General features: G+C 54.6%; 1 protein-coding gene across 5 annotated transcripts in view; it reads left to right on the top strand.

Moving 5' to 3' along the window:
* Positions 1–15,193, top strand: part of TRAF3IP1 (TRAF3 interacting protein 1) — a 46,205-nt gene that overhangs the window by 28,205 nt on the left and 2,807 nt on the right. For all 5 annotated transcript variants that reach the window (XM_029933531.1, XM_029933530.1, XM_029933529.1 and 2 more), the window contains one exon: positions 14,870–15,093. In XM_029933531.1, the coding sequence (XP_029789391.1) occupies positions 14,870–15,093 (224 nt within the window). The remainder of the gene's footprint in view (positions 1–14,869; positions 15,094–15,193) is intronic.

The following is a 15,193-nucleotide window of genomic DNA, read 5'->3' as shown; positions in this document are numbered from 1 at the left end:
GGGGGGGGCCGCGGGGCTGGGGGCCGCTCGGCGTGGGGGGACCGCGGGACCGGGGGCGCCAGCCCTGCCTTCTCAGGCCTTTCTCCGGGAGCTGTCTCGTTCACGGCTTAACAGAGTCACGGTGTAAAGATGCTTCACCTATGCCTTTATGATTTTAAATATAAATCAATGGTTACAGTTTTCCTTTTCTTCCAAAAATGTTGTGTCTTTTTGCCTTCAGACTTTAAAGAAGCAATTGAAATTGACACTCTCTAGCAAAGTATCAACTTTTGGTTTTGTAGACGCACACTTTTGTTTTCATTTCATGGATTTCTATTTGTTTTTCCTTTTAATTTCTTCGGTCATTTACATTTTTAGTCCTTATGTAAAATGTATAACTCTTTTTAGTCTTTATTATTTTATTTTATTTTGCTGATTTACTTATTAAAATTTTTTAAAACGTTTTTTTATTTACTTTTGAGAGACAGAGAGAGACAGTGCAAGCAGGGGAGGGTCAGAGAGAGAGACACACACAGAATCGGAAGCAGGCTCCAGACTCTGAGCTAGCTGTCAGCACAGAGCCCAACGCAGGGCTCGAACCCACGAACCTTGAGGTTATGATCTGAGCCGAAACCGGACGCTTAACTGACTGAGCCACCCAGGCGCCCATGATTTATTTATTTTATAAAGTGACAGAGAGCATGCGCTGGGGAGAGGGGCAGGAGAGGGAGAGAATCCTAAGCAGGCTCCATGGGCAGCACAGAGCCCAGCTCCGGGCTCGATTCCACGACCCTGGGATCATGACTTGAGCTGAAATCAAGAGTCAGATGCTCAACCGACCGAGCCACCCAGGTGCCTGAGGCTTTGCCATTTTTTAAATTAATTAATTAACCGATTTTAAGTTTATTTATTTTGAGAGGGAATAAGAGTACACAAGGGGGGGGGCAGGGAGGGAGAGCGACCCAGGCAGCTGCGTCCCGTCAGCGTGCAGCCCGGTGCGGGGCTTGAGCTCACGAACCGTGAGATCACGACCTGAGCCAAAGCTGGACACGTAGCCAACTGAGCCACCCAGGCGCCCCGGAGATTTTGTCATTTTAAACAAATATTTAAGGCTATACATTCCTCTTTAAGCATGGTTTGTCTTTGAATTTTTAATATAAGCATTAAAAATTGCTTGAATTTTAATATGAAATACTTTATTTCTTTTGATCATGTGGGCTTTGGGCTTTGAAACATAAGGGTTTTCAGAGCCTTTTTACTGACAGTTTCTAATATAACTTCACGTTCAAAGAGCACAGTGTGTGTAATACCGGTTACTTGGAGTTGAGCCTCTCTCTGCGGCGGCTTCCACGGGGGGCCCCGAGAGCGCGGGGTGCGTCTGCGCTTGGGCCCCAGGCGCCCGCGTGCCCGGTTTTGCTGAGCGACGGTTGTGGGCGCAGGTGGCCGGACGGTGCCGGCCGCGTCTGCCTGTCGCCAGTACCGGCTCGCACGCAGTCACGGCGGTGGCTTCTCGTCCTCTCTCACCTAAAACTCAGACAGCAGACGTTTTTTCTGCTTCCCACGTGAACCGCAGTGTCTAGTCTCGGTACGTCGTGTCGTCTGCGCGCAGCGCCGGGGCGGCGGCCCGTGTAGTCGGGCCGGGCCGGCCTCCCGCGGTCCTTGAAGCTGCGTTGGAAGAGAAGCTACTTCTTGTTGGACTAATGGACTCGAGTAACGCGTCGTAGAACATATATGTGAGCAGGCTGCTTGGGCATTTTCTTCATTATCCTGGCCGCCTTGTTCTCTTTTCAAGAGGAAATATAAACTTCGTTAATAGTGAGACACTAGCCCTTGCCAGCCTTTTCCCCCTCACGTTTATGAAGTTTTAGAAAAACAACCAGGAAAGCAGTTTTATTAGTGCTTCTTATCCTTTAAAAATACGTGCTTTTTGAAGTTCACAAACAGGGTTCCTGAGAGTGACAGGCGGCAGCTCAGAGGCGGCCCCCGCGCTGCAAGGGGGGGTCTGCCTCCTGTCTCCTGCATTCTTGGTCTGGCTTCTCCTGTCGTGTCTGTTCTAATCGGATGTAAACTTTAGGTGACTTTTCTTTTCATGCAAATTATTTTTTTAAGTTTTTTAATGTTTTATTTATTTATTTATTTTTAATGTTTTTAATTTATTTTTGAGAGACAGAGAGAGATAGTGCGAGCAGGGGAGGGTTAGAGAGAGAGGGAGACACAGAATCTGAAGCAGCTCCAGGCTCTGAGCTAGCTGTCAACACAGAGCCTGGTGCGGAGCTTGAACCCATGAACCGTGAGATCATGACTTGAGCCAAGCCATATGCTTAACCGACTGAGCCACCCAGGCGCCCTGTTTTATTTATTTTTGATAGAGAGACAGAGCATGAGCAAGGGAAGGGCAGAGAGATAGCCACAGAATCTGAAGCAGGCTCCAGGCTCTGAGCTGTCAGCACAGACCCCTTTGTGGGACTCAAACCCACAAACGTGAGATCATGACCTGAGCTGAAGTCAGAGGTTTAACCGACTGAGCCACCCAGGCGCCCCTCATATTATTTTTTAAAATATATTTCAGGGGCGCCTGGGTGGCTCAGTCGGTTGGGCCTCCGACTTCGGCTCAGGTCAGATTTCATGTCCATGTTCGTGGGTTCGAGCCCCGCATCAGGCTCTGTGCTGACCGCTCAGAGCCTGGAGCTGCTTCCAGTTCCGTGTCTCCTTCTCTCTCTGCCCCTCCCCCTTTCATACTCTGTCTCTCTCTGTATCAAAAATAAACAAAACATTAAAAAAATTTAAAGAAAATCTATATTTCAGAGTGAGAGACAGTGTGAGTGGGAGGGGAGAGAGGGAGAGAATATCCCAAGCAGGCTGCTTGCCACCAGCCCTGGGCCCAATGTGGGGCTTGAACTCATGAACCATGAGATCATGACCTGAGCTGAAATCAGGAGTCAGATACTTAACTGACTGAGCCGTCCAGGCACTCCTCATTCAAGCTCTTTATTTTGAAATAGAGCATTTCTCTTAGTGGATTTGTTTTTTAGTTTATTTAAAGTCTTTGTGATTTTACTCTCTTTACCTTAAAAAAATGGTTTTTAATGTTTGTTTTTGAGAGAGAGCGAGCGTGCTCAGGGGAGGCAGAGGGGCAGAGAGAGAGGGAGACACAGCATCGGAAGCAGCTCCAGGCTCCCAGCTGTCAGCACGGAGCCCGACGCAGGGCTCGAACTCACAACCCCTGAGATCATGACCTGAGCCGAAGTCGGACGCTCAACTGACTGAGCCCCCGGGCGCCCCTTGACGTGGCTCCTGATGGCTGAAGCGCCCTTACCACGCACGCGCTGGATTTCAGGTCTAGTAAGTCATACGCAGCGAGCAGCTGTTAGCCAGGCTTCACGTGAGCGTCAGGGGTTCCGATTCCCTTCTCTTCGCTCGGAGATCCGACTAGATCTTTACGTTATTTCTCGTTGTGGTCACTAGGTGGTGGGGTTTCATCACAAATCCTCGCCCCGTGTCTGAGGAATGCTCTTCCGAATCCCTCCGTAGCTGGACTTCTGCGCCCGATGAAAAGTATTTTTAGCCTGGAAGTTTGTGGGCTCAGTATTATTGGAAACAATAGAATATCGTTTCCCCGTAAATTGCCGTGAAGGAAACAAAAGCGACATACGCTGCGACCTCAGCGGCCCAACCGGGAACCGCTGGCCCTGACTCTGGTCAGAAGGGCGAGGCGTCCGTTTGTTTTAGGGAATGAGGTCCCCGTTCCGCGTTCCCAGGTGGGGCAGCGTCTTCCAGGGTGCGGGCTGCGGGCTGTAAAGGTAAAGCGTCACCAGCAAATCATCAACAACGTCACTTAGAAATACTTACAGATGCGCGCCGCGGGTGTATTCTGGACTCTGAAGGTGGTTTAGAAATCCTCAACGTGTCGCGGAGGTTGGTGAACTTGGTGAAGATCCTCATGGCTAAGTGGGCCTTCTGTGTAGAAGCACGGGTCACAGTGTGGTTCAGGATCAGCGTTCGCACGTGAGGGACTCAAGATTGGATTGGCCCTCGTCTTCTGTGGTTCACTCAAAACGTCAACTTGAAATTCGCATTGTATTCTACTCGTCACTTTTCTGGATTGAGCCAGTTTGGGCCTGATGAGTCACCCTGGCCTCATGTGTCCTGTTTGCTCTGTGTGAACGAGTCTTCAGTGTGACTGTTGACAGCCCGAGTCGGGCGCTCAGTGCAGGCGCTGGGGTCGGGTTCCAGCCTCAGGGTGAACGTCCGTTGATAAGGATTAGCCTGTGGGTCTATGCCGCCCGGGACGGCGAGGCGTGGGCGAGGCTCAGCAGACCCCAGTGCGGTCGTGGGGGAGCCGACGGGGGGTCAGTTCAGAGGCTGCGGCCGCCCAGCGATTGCGGCCCGCCGCAGGGGAAGCCGATGAGGCCCAGGGTGCTGCTGGGGGTTCTGTCCGGTTCGCGGCGGCGTGAAGACCCTCGGACGTACCGTGTCAGAGGGGAAGAGACCCATGGAGAGGAGAGGCCTACCCGGCATCCGGCAGAGCCTGTGCGAGCGGTGGGCGCGGTCTGGCGGGGCCGGGCCCCGGGGGCTCTGCCCGTTCACCTCTGAGCCGGCACGCGGCATCCCGCGAAGCGCTCTGCTGCTGCAGGGACAGGCCTGGCGGACAAATGACACGCTCACCCGGGTGACACGGCCCTGTCCCGCTTCTCCGGGACGTGGGTTTCAAGGGCGTTTATAGGGTAAAAAATAACTAAAATGCTTGGCATCAAAATAAGTACTTTGATTTCCTACTCCTAGCGGAGATGCACGTGTCATGTGCATATTGGGGCACGATCAAGGAATTCTCCAAACCTTCCCTTCTGGCCGAAGACCCCTTCCCGCCGGCCGGGACCCCTTACGTAACAGCCGCGTGGGAAGGCCTGTCACCGAGGCCGGCCTGACGCCCACTTGGTGAGCAGCTTGCATCGCGTCTGGCTTTGCTCCACACGAGCTTTAAAATTCACAGAATATTCTTAAATCCCTTACAAGGAAGAAAAGATACTAAAATACAGTGGAGGTGTGTTTATTTTGGACATTCAGTTATTTATAAACGAGGGATAAAATGCACCGTACGTTAGTGCACGGTCTCAAGTTGGCCCTTACGGGTGGGCTGCCTGGTACAAACTGGGTACGTTACCCGTTTTCTTCGTTAGGTTTGGAGACTCAGGAGTGGTGTCCAAATGTTCATAGTTTTGGTTCTGATTAGGTTTCCAGGTAGCTCGAGAAAGTTCTGTAGTACAGATGGAGCTCATCTGTCCTGCCGGGCTCCCGTCTGGGGCCGTCGGGACTCAGCCTCCGGCAGTGGCGCGGCCCCCGGCCCGGGAAGGAAGGGCTTTCTGGCTGCGTCCCGTGGGCCGTAGTGGTGACCAGTGTCGGGGTGCAGCTGCTCGGCCCGGGTGGGCTGCCCGCCCCCCCGCAAAGTGCTTGGCACCAAATGGCCTGACTCACCCTGAGTACTTGCCAGATGCCTGGACTGGGGCGCCCGGGCACCCCGAATGGGAGGAGCCTGATGAGCTGTCACCCCCCAGCGTGCCCGCACAGAAGCCCCCGCCCGGAAGCAGGGCGCCCCCTGCAGTTCCCGTTGCCCGGGGAGGGGGAGGGGGGCCCTTCAGGTCAGCGGCCGTGTCCCCGCCGTCTGCCCGGCTGTTTTTCAGTGTGGCTCGCGCTCTAGCTCCCCAGCACGTTCCGGGCTCCCCCCCTGCTCCCCCTGCCCCAGGGCGGCCGCCTCTCCCGCCTCCTCCTGGAGGAGAATGGCGTCCTGGAAGCCGGCTCCCTGTCTGTGTGCTCAGTGCCTCTGTCGTGTTCCGGCCGCAGGCCTCCCGGTGCCGGAGCCACGGGAGCGGGGGGGTGGGTGTGCGCTCCGTGCGTGTGTGTGTGTGGGTGTGGGTGTGCGTGTGGGTGTGGGTGCGCACACGTGCGCCCCGTGGGGGTCGGGCTGGTTTCCGCCCTTTACTTATGACCCCCTTCTCCAGTCATGAGGAACGTGGCTGTCACTGTCCTTAAGAGATTGACTCGGGGAGTGGACCCTGTGTCTCCTGTTGCTGTGGCCCATGTGTGTGTCCTCTTCCCCCACCCTGGGCTCCAGCAGCCCCTGCCCCGGGGGCGGGCTCCTCATCACACCTGGGCCAGCCGTTTCCCCCAGTAGGACTCTCCACCTGTGCTGCCAGCTGGGACCCTCCTCCAGATGATGTCCTCACTCCGGGCCTGTGGCTCTCCCCTCCCCCGTGTGGATGTCCTGACTCCGGGCCCGTGGCTCTCCCCTCCCCCACGTGGATGTCCTGACTCCGGGCCCGTGGCTCTCCCCTCCCCCACATGGATGTCCTGACTCCGGGCCCATGGCTCTCCCCTCCCCCACGTGGATGTCCTCACTCCGGGCCCGTGGCTCTCCCCTCCCCCTCCCTGGTGCAGGTGCTCCCTTGCTTGGCCCACATAACGGGCTTCAGAACTGAACGGTTCAGGAGGAGGAGACCAGCCGTGGACTCTCCCCTGGAATGGAACCTCGCCAGGCGGAGACCCGCGTCTCCGCTGTGGCTGGCATGGTGGTGGACCAAAGTTACCCTCAGCTTGCTGACGAGGTGCGTGTCAGCTGATTGAACTCGTGAGAAGAGCCGGGTGAGCGGGAGGGAACAGTGATCATCTGTGGAGCAGCACTTGGCAGAATGAAATAAAACTGTGTTTGGAAGGATAGTGGAAGCTTCCCCGATGCTTCTGGAGGAAGAGGGACCTGGTGTGGAGGCGCCATAGCCTCGGCGGGCCCCACGCTGACCCCCGCGCTGCGCCCACCCCGTGCGCACCCTGCCCGGCCTGACCACGGCCTGTGCTTCCCGCGCCAGAGGGGCGGCTGCAGTTTGCAGGGTAGCGCAGCTTCTAAGCAAAGTGAGTCAGAATGCGAAGTCCCTGACCTGGACGGGATGCCAAACAAAGTAGGGTTTTCTGGAGGCACTTGGGTCCTTTCACAGAGAGCAACACTCACCTGCTGGGCTCTGCCCTTAGAAGGGCTTCTATGTTCCAGGAAGGAACATATTGTAAGAAACAGTAGGTTCTTTTCACACAAGCCAAGGTCCCATTTGCTTTTAGATTCGCTCTGCAGCCCTCGTGCCAAAGAGACGGGAGGCGTGGCTGCGGATTCGTAGGGAGACAGGCGGCCTCGGATTCTTACTGTCCCCTCGGGCTGGTGGCCGACGGGGAGGGAAGGGGAGGCCTACCCAGGGGGTGCGGGGGCACAAAAGTTATTGCTCTTGGATCCTTGAAAAAATAAATTGCCTAAAACGTAGTTTACCAAGAGAGCTAGGGAACGCAAGCATGAAAACCCCACTCCGGAGAGGCTGCGTGCTCACGTGTGCGGGCCGCCCGCCCCCGGCATGGAAGCGCCTGGAAAGCGGCCAGCCCGACCCGAAACACGGTTAGTATAAAATTCACAGTGGATTTTGAAGACTTAGAAAAAAAGGATAAGGGCGCCTGGGGGGCTGAGTTGGGCGAGCGTCCAACTTCGGCTCGGGTCATGATCTCACAGTCTGTGGGTTTGAGCCCTGCGTTGGGCTCTGTGCTGACAGCTCAGAGCCTGGAGCTGCTTCAGATTCTGTGTCTCCCTCTCTCTCTGACCCTCCCTGTTCATGCTCTGTCTGTGTCTGTCTCCCCAAAGTAAATAAATGTAAAAAAAAAATTTAAAACAGGAAAAGGGCGCAGGGTCCTGGAGTGGGCGAGAGAGACGTGGGCCCCCTCGGCAGCGTCCGCACGCTGGAGGGGCCGGGGACTCCGCACAGCCTGTTGCTTTCCCCCTGGGAGAGGTCACGCGCGGAGGTTTCTCCCGGCCCTGCACTGAGCCCCCGCGGAGAGGTGAGGGGGTAGAGTCAGACCTTTCCTCGTACCCTTGTCAACGCCTCCAAACTCATACATACGTGGAACTTCTTCTCTGGAAGCCGGGGCCTCCACACGGGCTCTCTCGTCCATGGGTAATTGGCTGAGCCGGTTCCCGGGACCTGCTGGAGGCCAGCCCTCCCGCCCGCGGGTTCCGGAGTGTCCGCTGCCCCACGGAGGGCTCTCTGTCTCCAGGGTTCACCGGCGCCCGCACACTCGAGCCGGAGCCAGGGGACTGTCCGTGCCCAGCGAGCGGGGTGAGGGCGGGCGCCCCCGGCCCTCCTCGGGCTCTCAGCCGCCTCGATGTCCTGCTGGTTTACAGTCGTCTCCTGCTCGGGCTCCCGGCTTCCCGTTCTGGCCGGAGTCTCCCTGGTGCATTCTGTAGCTAGAATGGCTTTGAGAGATTTAAAGAAACACAAGGACCAAAAGCTCATGGTTAGGATCTAACACATTACTCCGAAGTCACGTACTTTAGACCCTCAGGCATGGCCAGGCTGGGCTCCGGGACCGAGGAGCCTCCTCTGCCGGGTGAGCACGGTTCTGTTTCCGCGAGCAGCGTTTCCTTTTCATCTCTGCTGCCACGTCCAGGGAGAGGTGGCCCTTTCCGCTAAAAGCAAGTGGAGGTCAGAGGTGGCAGCACCCTCTGGCCAGGGCTTGCCTCCCAAGAAACTATTCTCGAACCAAAAAGAGTTTCTAGTAAGTGTCCTGTCTCTCGGGAAGAAATGGTGTGTATAAACTTGAGCATCCTGCGCCGCCAGAGGCGCGCAGTGACCGGAGGGCGCCGTCTGCCTCCAGCCGTCACCACCCCACATGGCAGCACGTGCCTGCCTCCGTGGCCACCACACTCGGGAACGGGGCTGTGACACAGAACCCTGTCCAGCTCCCCCGGGGCTCTAGGCAGCGCGGAAAGAGGCGAGGCGTGGAGCTCTTCACGGAGGAGACGGGAGCATCGGTAATAGAAGATGACGGCAGTCTGCCAAGGAAATTGCTGCCCCAAAGGCTATTAGGGAGGAAATGTCCATGGTGGCCGGCGGCGAAATAAGTCTCCAAAGCCCACGTGCTCCCCGCGTGTCAGCAGTAACCCATCAAAAATCACGTGCACCGAGTTCGTCTTCAGAACTGGGAACAAAATGTAACTTAGCAAGCCATGCATTTAACAAGAAATTCATAGTAGCTATTTTGAGAAGCCACAGAATTTTACCAAGAAATATAAAAGGCCTGGAAATAGTCAACAGAGTCTTTCTGGGGAGGGAAAGTCAACAGGGTAGAGATGTTACTGCCCTCAACTTACTTCCTACATTTAATGGAATTCCAGCAAATACTCAGTGGATGTTCTGGAGTTTGGCCAAGAACATTCTAGAGTTCATCTGAGAGAATAAATATGGGAGAAGAGGCTTTCATAAAATGTTTGAGAGGACCAGTTTGAGGTGGTATTACCACGTTCTTAGCGGACTCCTTCCTTCCGGCAGAGCGGGGACGTCGGGGCCCAGGATGGGAGCCCTGCACTTCCCTGCCGCCCGCCGGCCTTGCTGGCGTAAGGTCAGCCCCCGCTGGGACAGAAGGTGGCTTTCAGACTCTGACTTTCAGGGAAGTCAGAAAGGCCAATCTGAAGCTGTCTCCTCTGCGCTGTCTGTGGCCGCCAAGGTGACCCTACTGGGCCTCAGGCCACGCCTCCTCGCTGGTCCTTTCCGGAGGCTTCCACTGCGTTCCCTCTGCCCACGACGCCGGTGTCTGTGGAAGGAGCCAGCGGGCCGTGAGCTCTGGTTCGGGGCCGGGCGCGCGTCGTCCTGCTGCGGAAGCCGACCCCGCGGCGCTCGGTGCACATCCTCAGAGCTGCAGCGGCTGCTTCTAGAGGGCTCGTCACGACCAAGGAGCTGCGAGCGTCACTGTGTCTACCTGGACAGTACTTTATTAGAGGAGCGCCAGCCCTGTGTCAGGCTCGGAGACGGAGTCACACAGTCACGGTGTTTGCGGTTGTGTGGACTGGAAATGACAGGGGAGTCGCCTCCCACGCGGCCATGTGGCCCCGACCCGGCTCGCCGCTCCTCCCCGCTGCAAGGCTGCTTTTGGCAGCATCTTCCTGACTCACCGGCGGTTTTCTCTCTGCTTCTTCTCCCCCACCCCTTCCGTGAAATAGTGGAGTCGTTCTTACCCGTGGGTGTCAGACCGGGGAAATAGCGTGGGAGGTGATGTTATTTTACACGCATAGAAACAAAATGCCGGTTCATGAAAAACATTGAGGTCAGTGGGGACAAGCGTTAAATGGAAGACTGGCGCTGTGTGACAAAGGGCAGCACCTAACGCGCTCTGGCCCAGCGGTGCCCCGGTCGTGGCCCAGAGACCTCTGTGCGCACGCGTGCTGGGGCGCGTGTAAGATTACACCGTTGTCCACGTAGCATCGTCGGGTACCCAGCGAGTCGGAGCGACCACTGCTTCTCAATAGCTGTCAGAGCCCCGGACCAGAGACGGCCCGTGAGCATCGCGGCAGAGCGGGTGGACGAACCGTCATGTTTCCATGTCCGGAATACCTGCCGCTCAGCAGTGCGGACCGACGGCACACGCGTGCCCGCGGACACAGGCCCTGGCCAGGCCCGGAGCTCTGCTCTCCAGGCAGAGTTTCGGGGCCTGAGTTCGTGTAGCGGCGTGCTCACGTATTTATGAGGTAGAGCTGGGCACGGGAATGTGTCGTGAGGGCAGGTGTGTTCTTGGTGAAAGAGCCGGTCTCCCAGAAGCTAAGTGCCCACACGCCGCGCTCGGTTTGCCGGCGTGCCCCGCAGAGCTCCGCACAGGCCCGGCTTGGGGCCTTCTGTGGCTGACGGGCCCCCCGGCAGAGCAGCCGCGTCCCCGGCCTCGTCCTGCAGGGGCCCGTGCTTGTTCCCGTCCCACAAATTTATGACAACGGTTAACACGCATCCAGGGTTTACCGTGTGCGAGGCGCCGGGCTGCTTGTTTTATACGATCCCATTTAATCTCACCTCCAGGATAAATATTATCATCTCCATTGTATCGTGAGGACGCCGAGCCCCAGGAAGGTCACGTCCGCCTCCCAGGGCCGTAACGTTCGGAGGTGGGGAGGCTTCGTAACTGCAGAGCGCGTGTCCCAAAAGCCCTTCTGTGTTCTCGGTCGTTCAGGTGGTGGTTTGCGTAGTGGAGTAGTTTCGTTGTGTCTTGGTCTTCTCTTTCCAGGAATTCAGCATATCTCATATGACTGGTTCCTGTGCAGTGGATCTGGTAGTCGGTTCTCATATTCCACGATACAGACAGAAGTCCACGAAACGAGGGTGTTATAATGGTGATGTTTGTCTGGAAGCGTGCTGATACAGCTCTGTGAGCTCTCTATAAATCAGTCGGTCGTCAGAGGCGCTTGCTTTTAAAGCAAATAATCCCTGGCTCCTCCGCCCCACCTGCCGTGTTCATTTGAACGGGAGATTTGTCTTAATGCCTGAATTTTGATGTTTTGCCAGAGTGTTTGCAGCAACAATAGTTTTCCTGACTGTCATAACCCCAGCCCAAATGCATTTTGTTTTGAATTCTTAACCCCTTAAAAATGAAGTTATAAAGGTAAGATTAGTGTTCCCAGTTCTGCTTGGTGCCGTGGTTCAGAGCTCTGAGTCAGACGCGGTGACCCAGAACAGGGAGCGTGGCCAGAGAGCCCCTCAGTGTCTTGTCTGCCTTGCGGCTCCCGTTTCATCGGACGTTTACACGTATTAGCCGTCCTGAGTTCTGCACCCTACACGGTATCGCCTCAACGCAGTGCCAACTACGTGAGGATTCTGTCATTAGCATCACGACTGGGTTTAGTAGAACTTAAATTGCTCAACAAAGCCAGCGAGAGATGTACTGATCTACATGTAATTAAGACAACACTTTTTTTTCTTGAGAAGTAGTTTTTTATTGTCTTGAGTTCATTTTAGTCATTTAGCCTTTTATTTTAAAGGCAACTGTGTGGCTGCTTTTTTGTCAGTTAAGCTTATTTTTATGTAACCATAGACTCTAAGTGCAGTTTGCAAGAAACAGTGGAGATTTCCCGGGTGCTCCCTTTTCCCCACTGACAACGTCTCATAAAGCCATAGTTCAGCATCACACCCGGGACATTGACCTTGACGCAGTCAGGATACAGAGCAGCCCCGTCACCACAGGCTCCTCCTTGTGGCCCTTTCACAGCCACACCTGCTCCTCCGTCCCGTCCCACCTCACCCCTCCTTACCCGTGGCAGCCACTAACTGTTCTCCGGTTTTACAACATTGCCGTCTCAAGAGTGTTGTGTGAATGCGATCATGGAGTGTGTGGTCCCTGGAGACGGGCCGTGTTCACGCGGCGCAGCTCTGGAGACCCAGCCAAGTGGGCGCGGGCCGGCAGCTCTTCCTCTCTGTCACCCAGCCGTGCTCCGTGCCACGCAAGTGGCGCTCTGTGCGTAAGCAGCCACCTGCTGAAGGGCGTCTGGGGTGTTCCCGATGCTCGGCTGCTCCGGAAGAAGCATCTGTGAACGTTCCTGCACAGACCTGGTGTGAGCGTAGCTTTTCATTCCTCTGGGATGCATATCCAGGAGTGCTGGGTCGTATGCTAGTGGCTTCTTAGTGTTTAAAGAAACTGCCAAACCGTTTTCCAAACAGGTTTCCAAAACCCGTACACTTCACATTCCTGCCCGCCACGTACAAGTGATCAAGTCTCTCCGCATCCTCACCAGCTTTTGGTATTGTTGCTATTAAAAAATTTTTTTAAAATGTTTCCTATTTATTTTTGAGAGACCAAGACAGTGCGAGCAGGGGAGGGTCAGAGAGAGAGGGAGACACAGAATCCAAAGCAGGCTCCAGGCTCCGAGCTGTCAGCACAGAGCCCGACACGGGGCTCGAACCCATGAACCGTGAGATCATGACCTGAGCTGAAGTCAGATGCTCAACAGACTGAGCCCCCCAGGCGCCCCTGTTGCTATTTTTTTTAGCTATCCTCATAGATGTAGGGTGATACCTCATTATAGCTTTGATTTGAATTTCCCTGATAAGTAATGATTTTGAACGTCTTTTCACGTGCTCACTGGCCAGCTCTATGTCCTCTTTGGTGAAACGTCTGTCTTTATCTTTTGCTTGTGTTCTAATTGGATTCCCTGTTTGCTTTTTCACTATTGAGTTTTGAGAGTTTGTACTTCTTAGACCCTAGTCCTCTGTGGGACCCGCGGTCCGGAACCACGTTCTCTCTTCAGCCTGTCTTTCAGCCTCTCGGCAGGGTGCTCAGAAGTCTTTGTGCAGAGCCCGCTCTGTCAGCCTTTAACGAGTCATGCTTTTGGTATCAGGCGTGAGAACTCTTTCCTCGGCCATACACGCCACAGATTTTCTTCTGGGCTATTTCCTAAAAGTGTTGTAATTTTATATGTACGTCCATTATCCATTTTGAGTTAATTTGTGTGTAAGATATGAGACTTGGGTCAAGGTTCTTTTCCCCCCTCTGGATTCCCAGTTGCTCCAGTGCCACACCTTGAAAGGCTTTATTTCTTTCATTGAATTAATTGCTTTTGTGGTTTTGTCAAAAACCAGTTGGGCCACTCAGTGAGGGCCTATTTCTGGATCCTTCGTTCTGCTCTGTTGGTCTGTGTGTCTGTCCTGCGGTACCGCACAGCTTGCTTCCTGCCGCTGCAGAGGAAGTCCTGGAGTTAGACCGACCGACTGCTCCCTTTTTATTCTTAAAAAAAAAAAAAAAAAGAGTTTTCACCATTCTCAGTCCTTTGTCTTTCTGGATATATTTCAGGATAAACTTGTCTGTGTCTCCAAAATATTTGGTTGGGATTTTTGAGAGGAATTTTGTTACATGCATATATCAGTTTGGGGAGGATGGACAACGTTTGAATCTTGCAGTTGAGGAACACGGTGTGCCTTGCTGTTTGTTTGGGTCTGCTCTGGTTTCTCTCATCCCTATTACGTGATTCTCAGTGTACGGGGTCTGCATGTATTCTGTTCGATTTGCACCTACGTATTTCTCTCTCTTGTTTACATATACAATTGTAAATGACACTCTATTTTTAATTTCAGCGTTCATGTCATGTCACCATATAGAGAGATGTAATTGATTCTTGTATGTTTATCTTGTATCCTGCAACCTTGCGTAACTCTTACTGGTTCTATGAGTTTTACCTTTCGTTTACACTCATGTTTACTTAGCATTCTCTGTGCGCCCGGCGTTATGTTAAGGCTTTCCATGTGCTTGTCCACGTCCAGCAGGTGGTGGGCCGGCCTCTTGACCGGCAAGTTAGTCACTCTGTGTGTTAGTTTGACGGACACTTAAGGAGAACCTATATGGGCCACAGGGTCCCTGCCCTCCTGGATCCTACAGTCTGAAACTGGCATTAGAAGTAACACAGATGGTTATGGAGAAAACAGGTTAATTAAAGTTTAATTAGCAGCATGGGACACCTGCGCCATCCTCATGGAGCGGAACCTTTAGGGTAGGTTTCCTAAACAGTAGCCATTATCCTGGGAGTGGTTTTCCAAGAAGCCAAACTATTCATTGGTTCTTATCAACTCATATCAATTTTCGAAATTCAGAGATCTCTGTGATCAAAGTTCGTAGGAGGAGAATTGTAAACGTCGGTTGTCAAAGAGCCGACAGTGCCCGGCCCAGACGGGATGGAGTTTTCCAGTCGCCTCTGTCGTGTTCCCTCCTTTGCTTCACGGAGTGAGCTGCAGGGTCAGACCGCCTTTCTGCCAGTCTGTCTGGGAAATGATCGGTGTCCCTAAGCTTTGGGAACAGTAACAATAATCAGTCAATCGGGGAATAAATCTTACTTTATGGAAATTTGCCCCAGACACCTTCCGGGTTGAGACCCCTCCACCTCAGAGAAGGGAAGGCAGGACGCTCGGTGGGACAGTGCGCACGCTCCCGCGGCCCGGGGCTGCGGCTGGCCGCGCGACGTGCTGGAGGAGTGGGCGGTGGGTCCCCGCTCCTGCACCACCCTGCCCTCGGCAGGTCCCCAGGAATGAGGACATTCCCTCATCTTCGTTTTCCCCACTGACCGTAGGAGAAGTTGCTCGTCTCTGAGTCCGCGTGGAAGAAGGAGAAGGACATAGTCTCGAAGGAGATAGAGAAGCTGCGCGTGTCCATCCAGACGCTGTGCAGGAGCGCGCTCCCCCTGGGGAAGATCATGGACTACCTCCAGGAGGACGTGGACGCCATGCAGAACGAGCTGCAGCTGTGGCGCAGCGAGAACAAGCAGCACGCCGAGGCCCTGCAGCGGGAGCAGAGGTCAGCAGGGGCGAGGGGGGCGGGAGACCCACATCTGCCCAGGGCCCCAGGGGACAGCGTCCCTGCAGCAGGAGCAGAGGTCGGCAGGGGTGAGGGGGGG

Source organism: Suricata suricatta, chromosome 3 (genome assembly GCF_006229205.1).
Source record: "Suricata suricatta isolate VVHF042 chromosome 3, meerkat_22Aug2017_6uvM2_HiC, whole genome shotgun sequence".
In the NCBI taxonomy this organism is placed as follows: domain Eukaryota; kingdom Metazoa; phylum Chordata; class Mammalia; order Carnivora; family Herpestidae; genus Suricata; species Suricata suricatta.
Note: the sequence above shows the minus strand (reverse complement) of the source record. Positions and strands in the feature narration are given on the sequence as shown.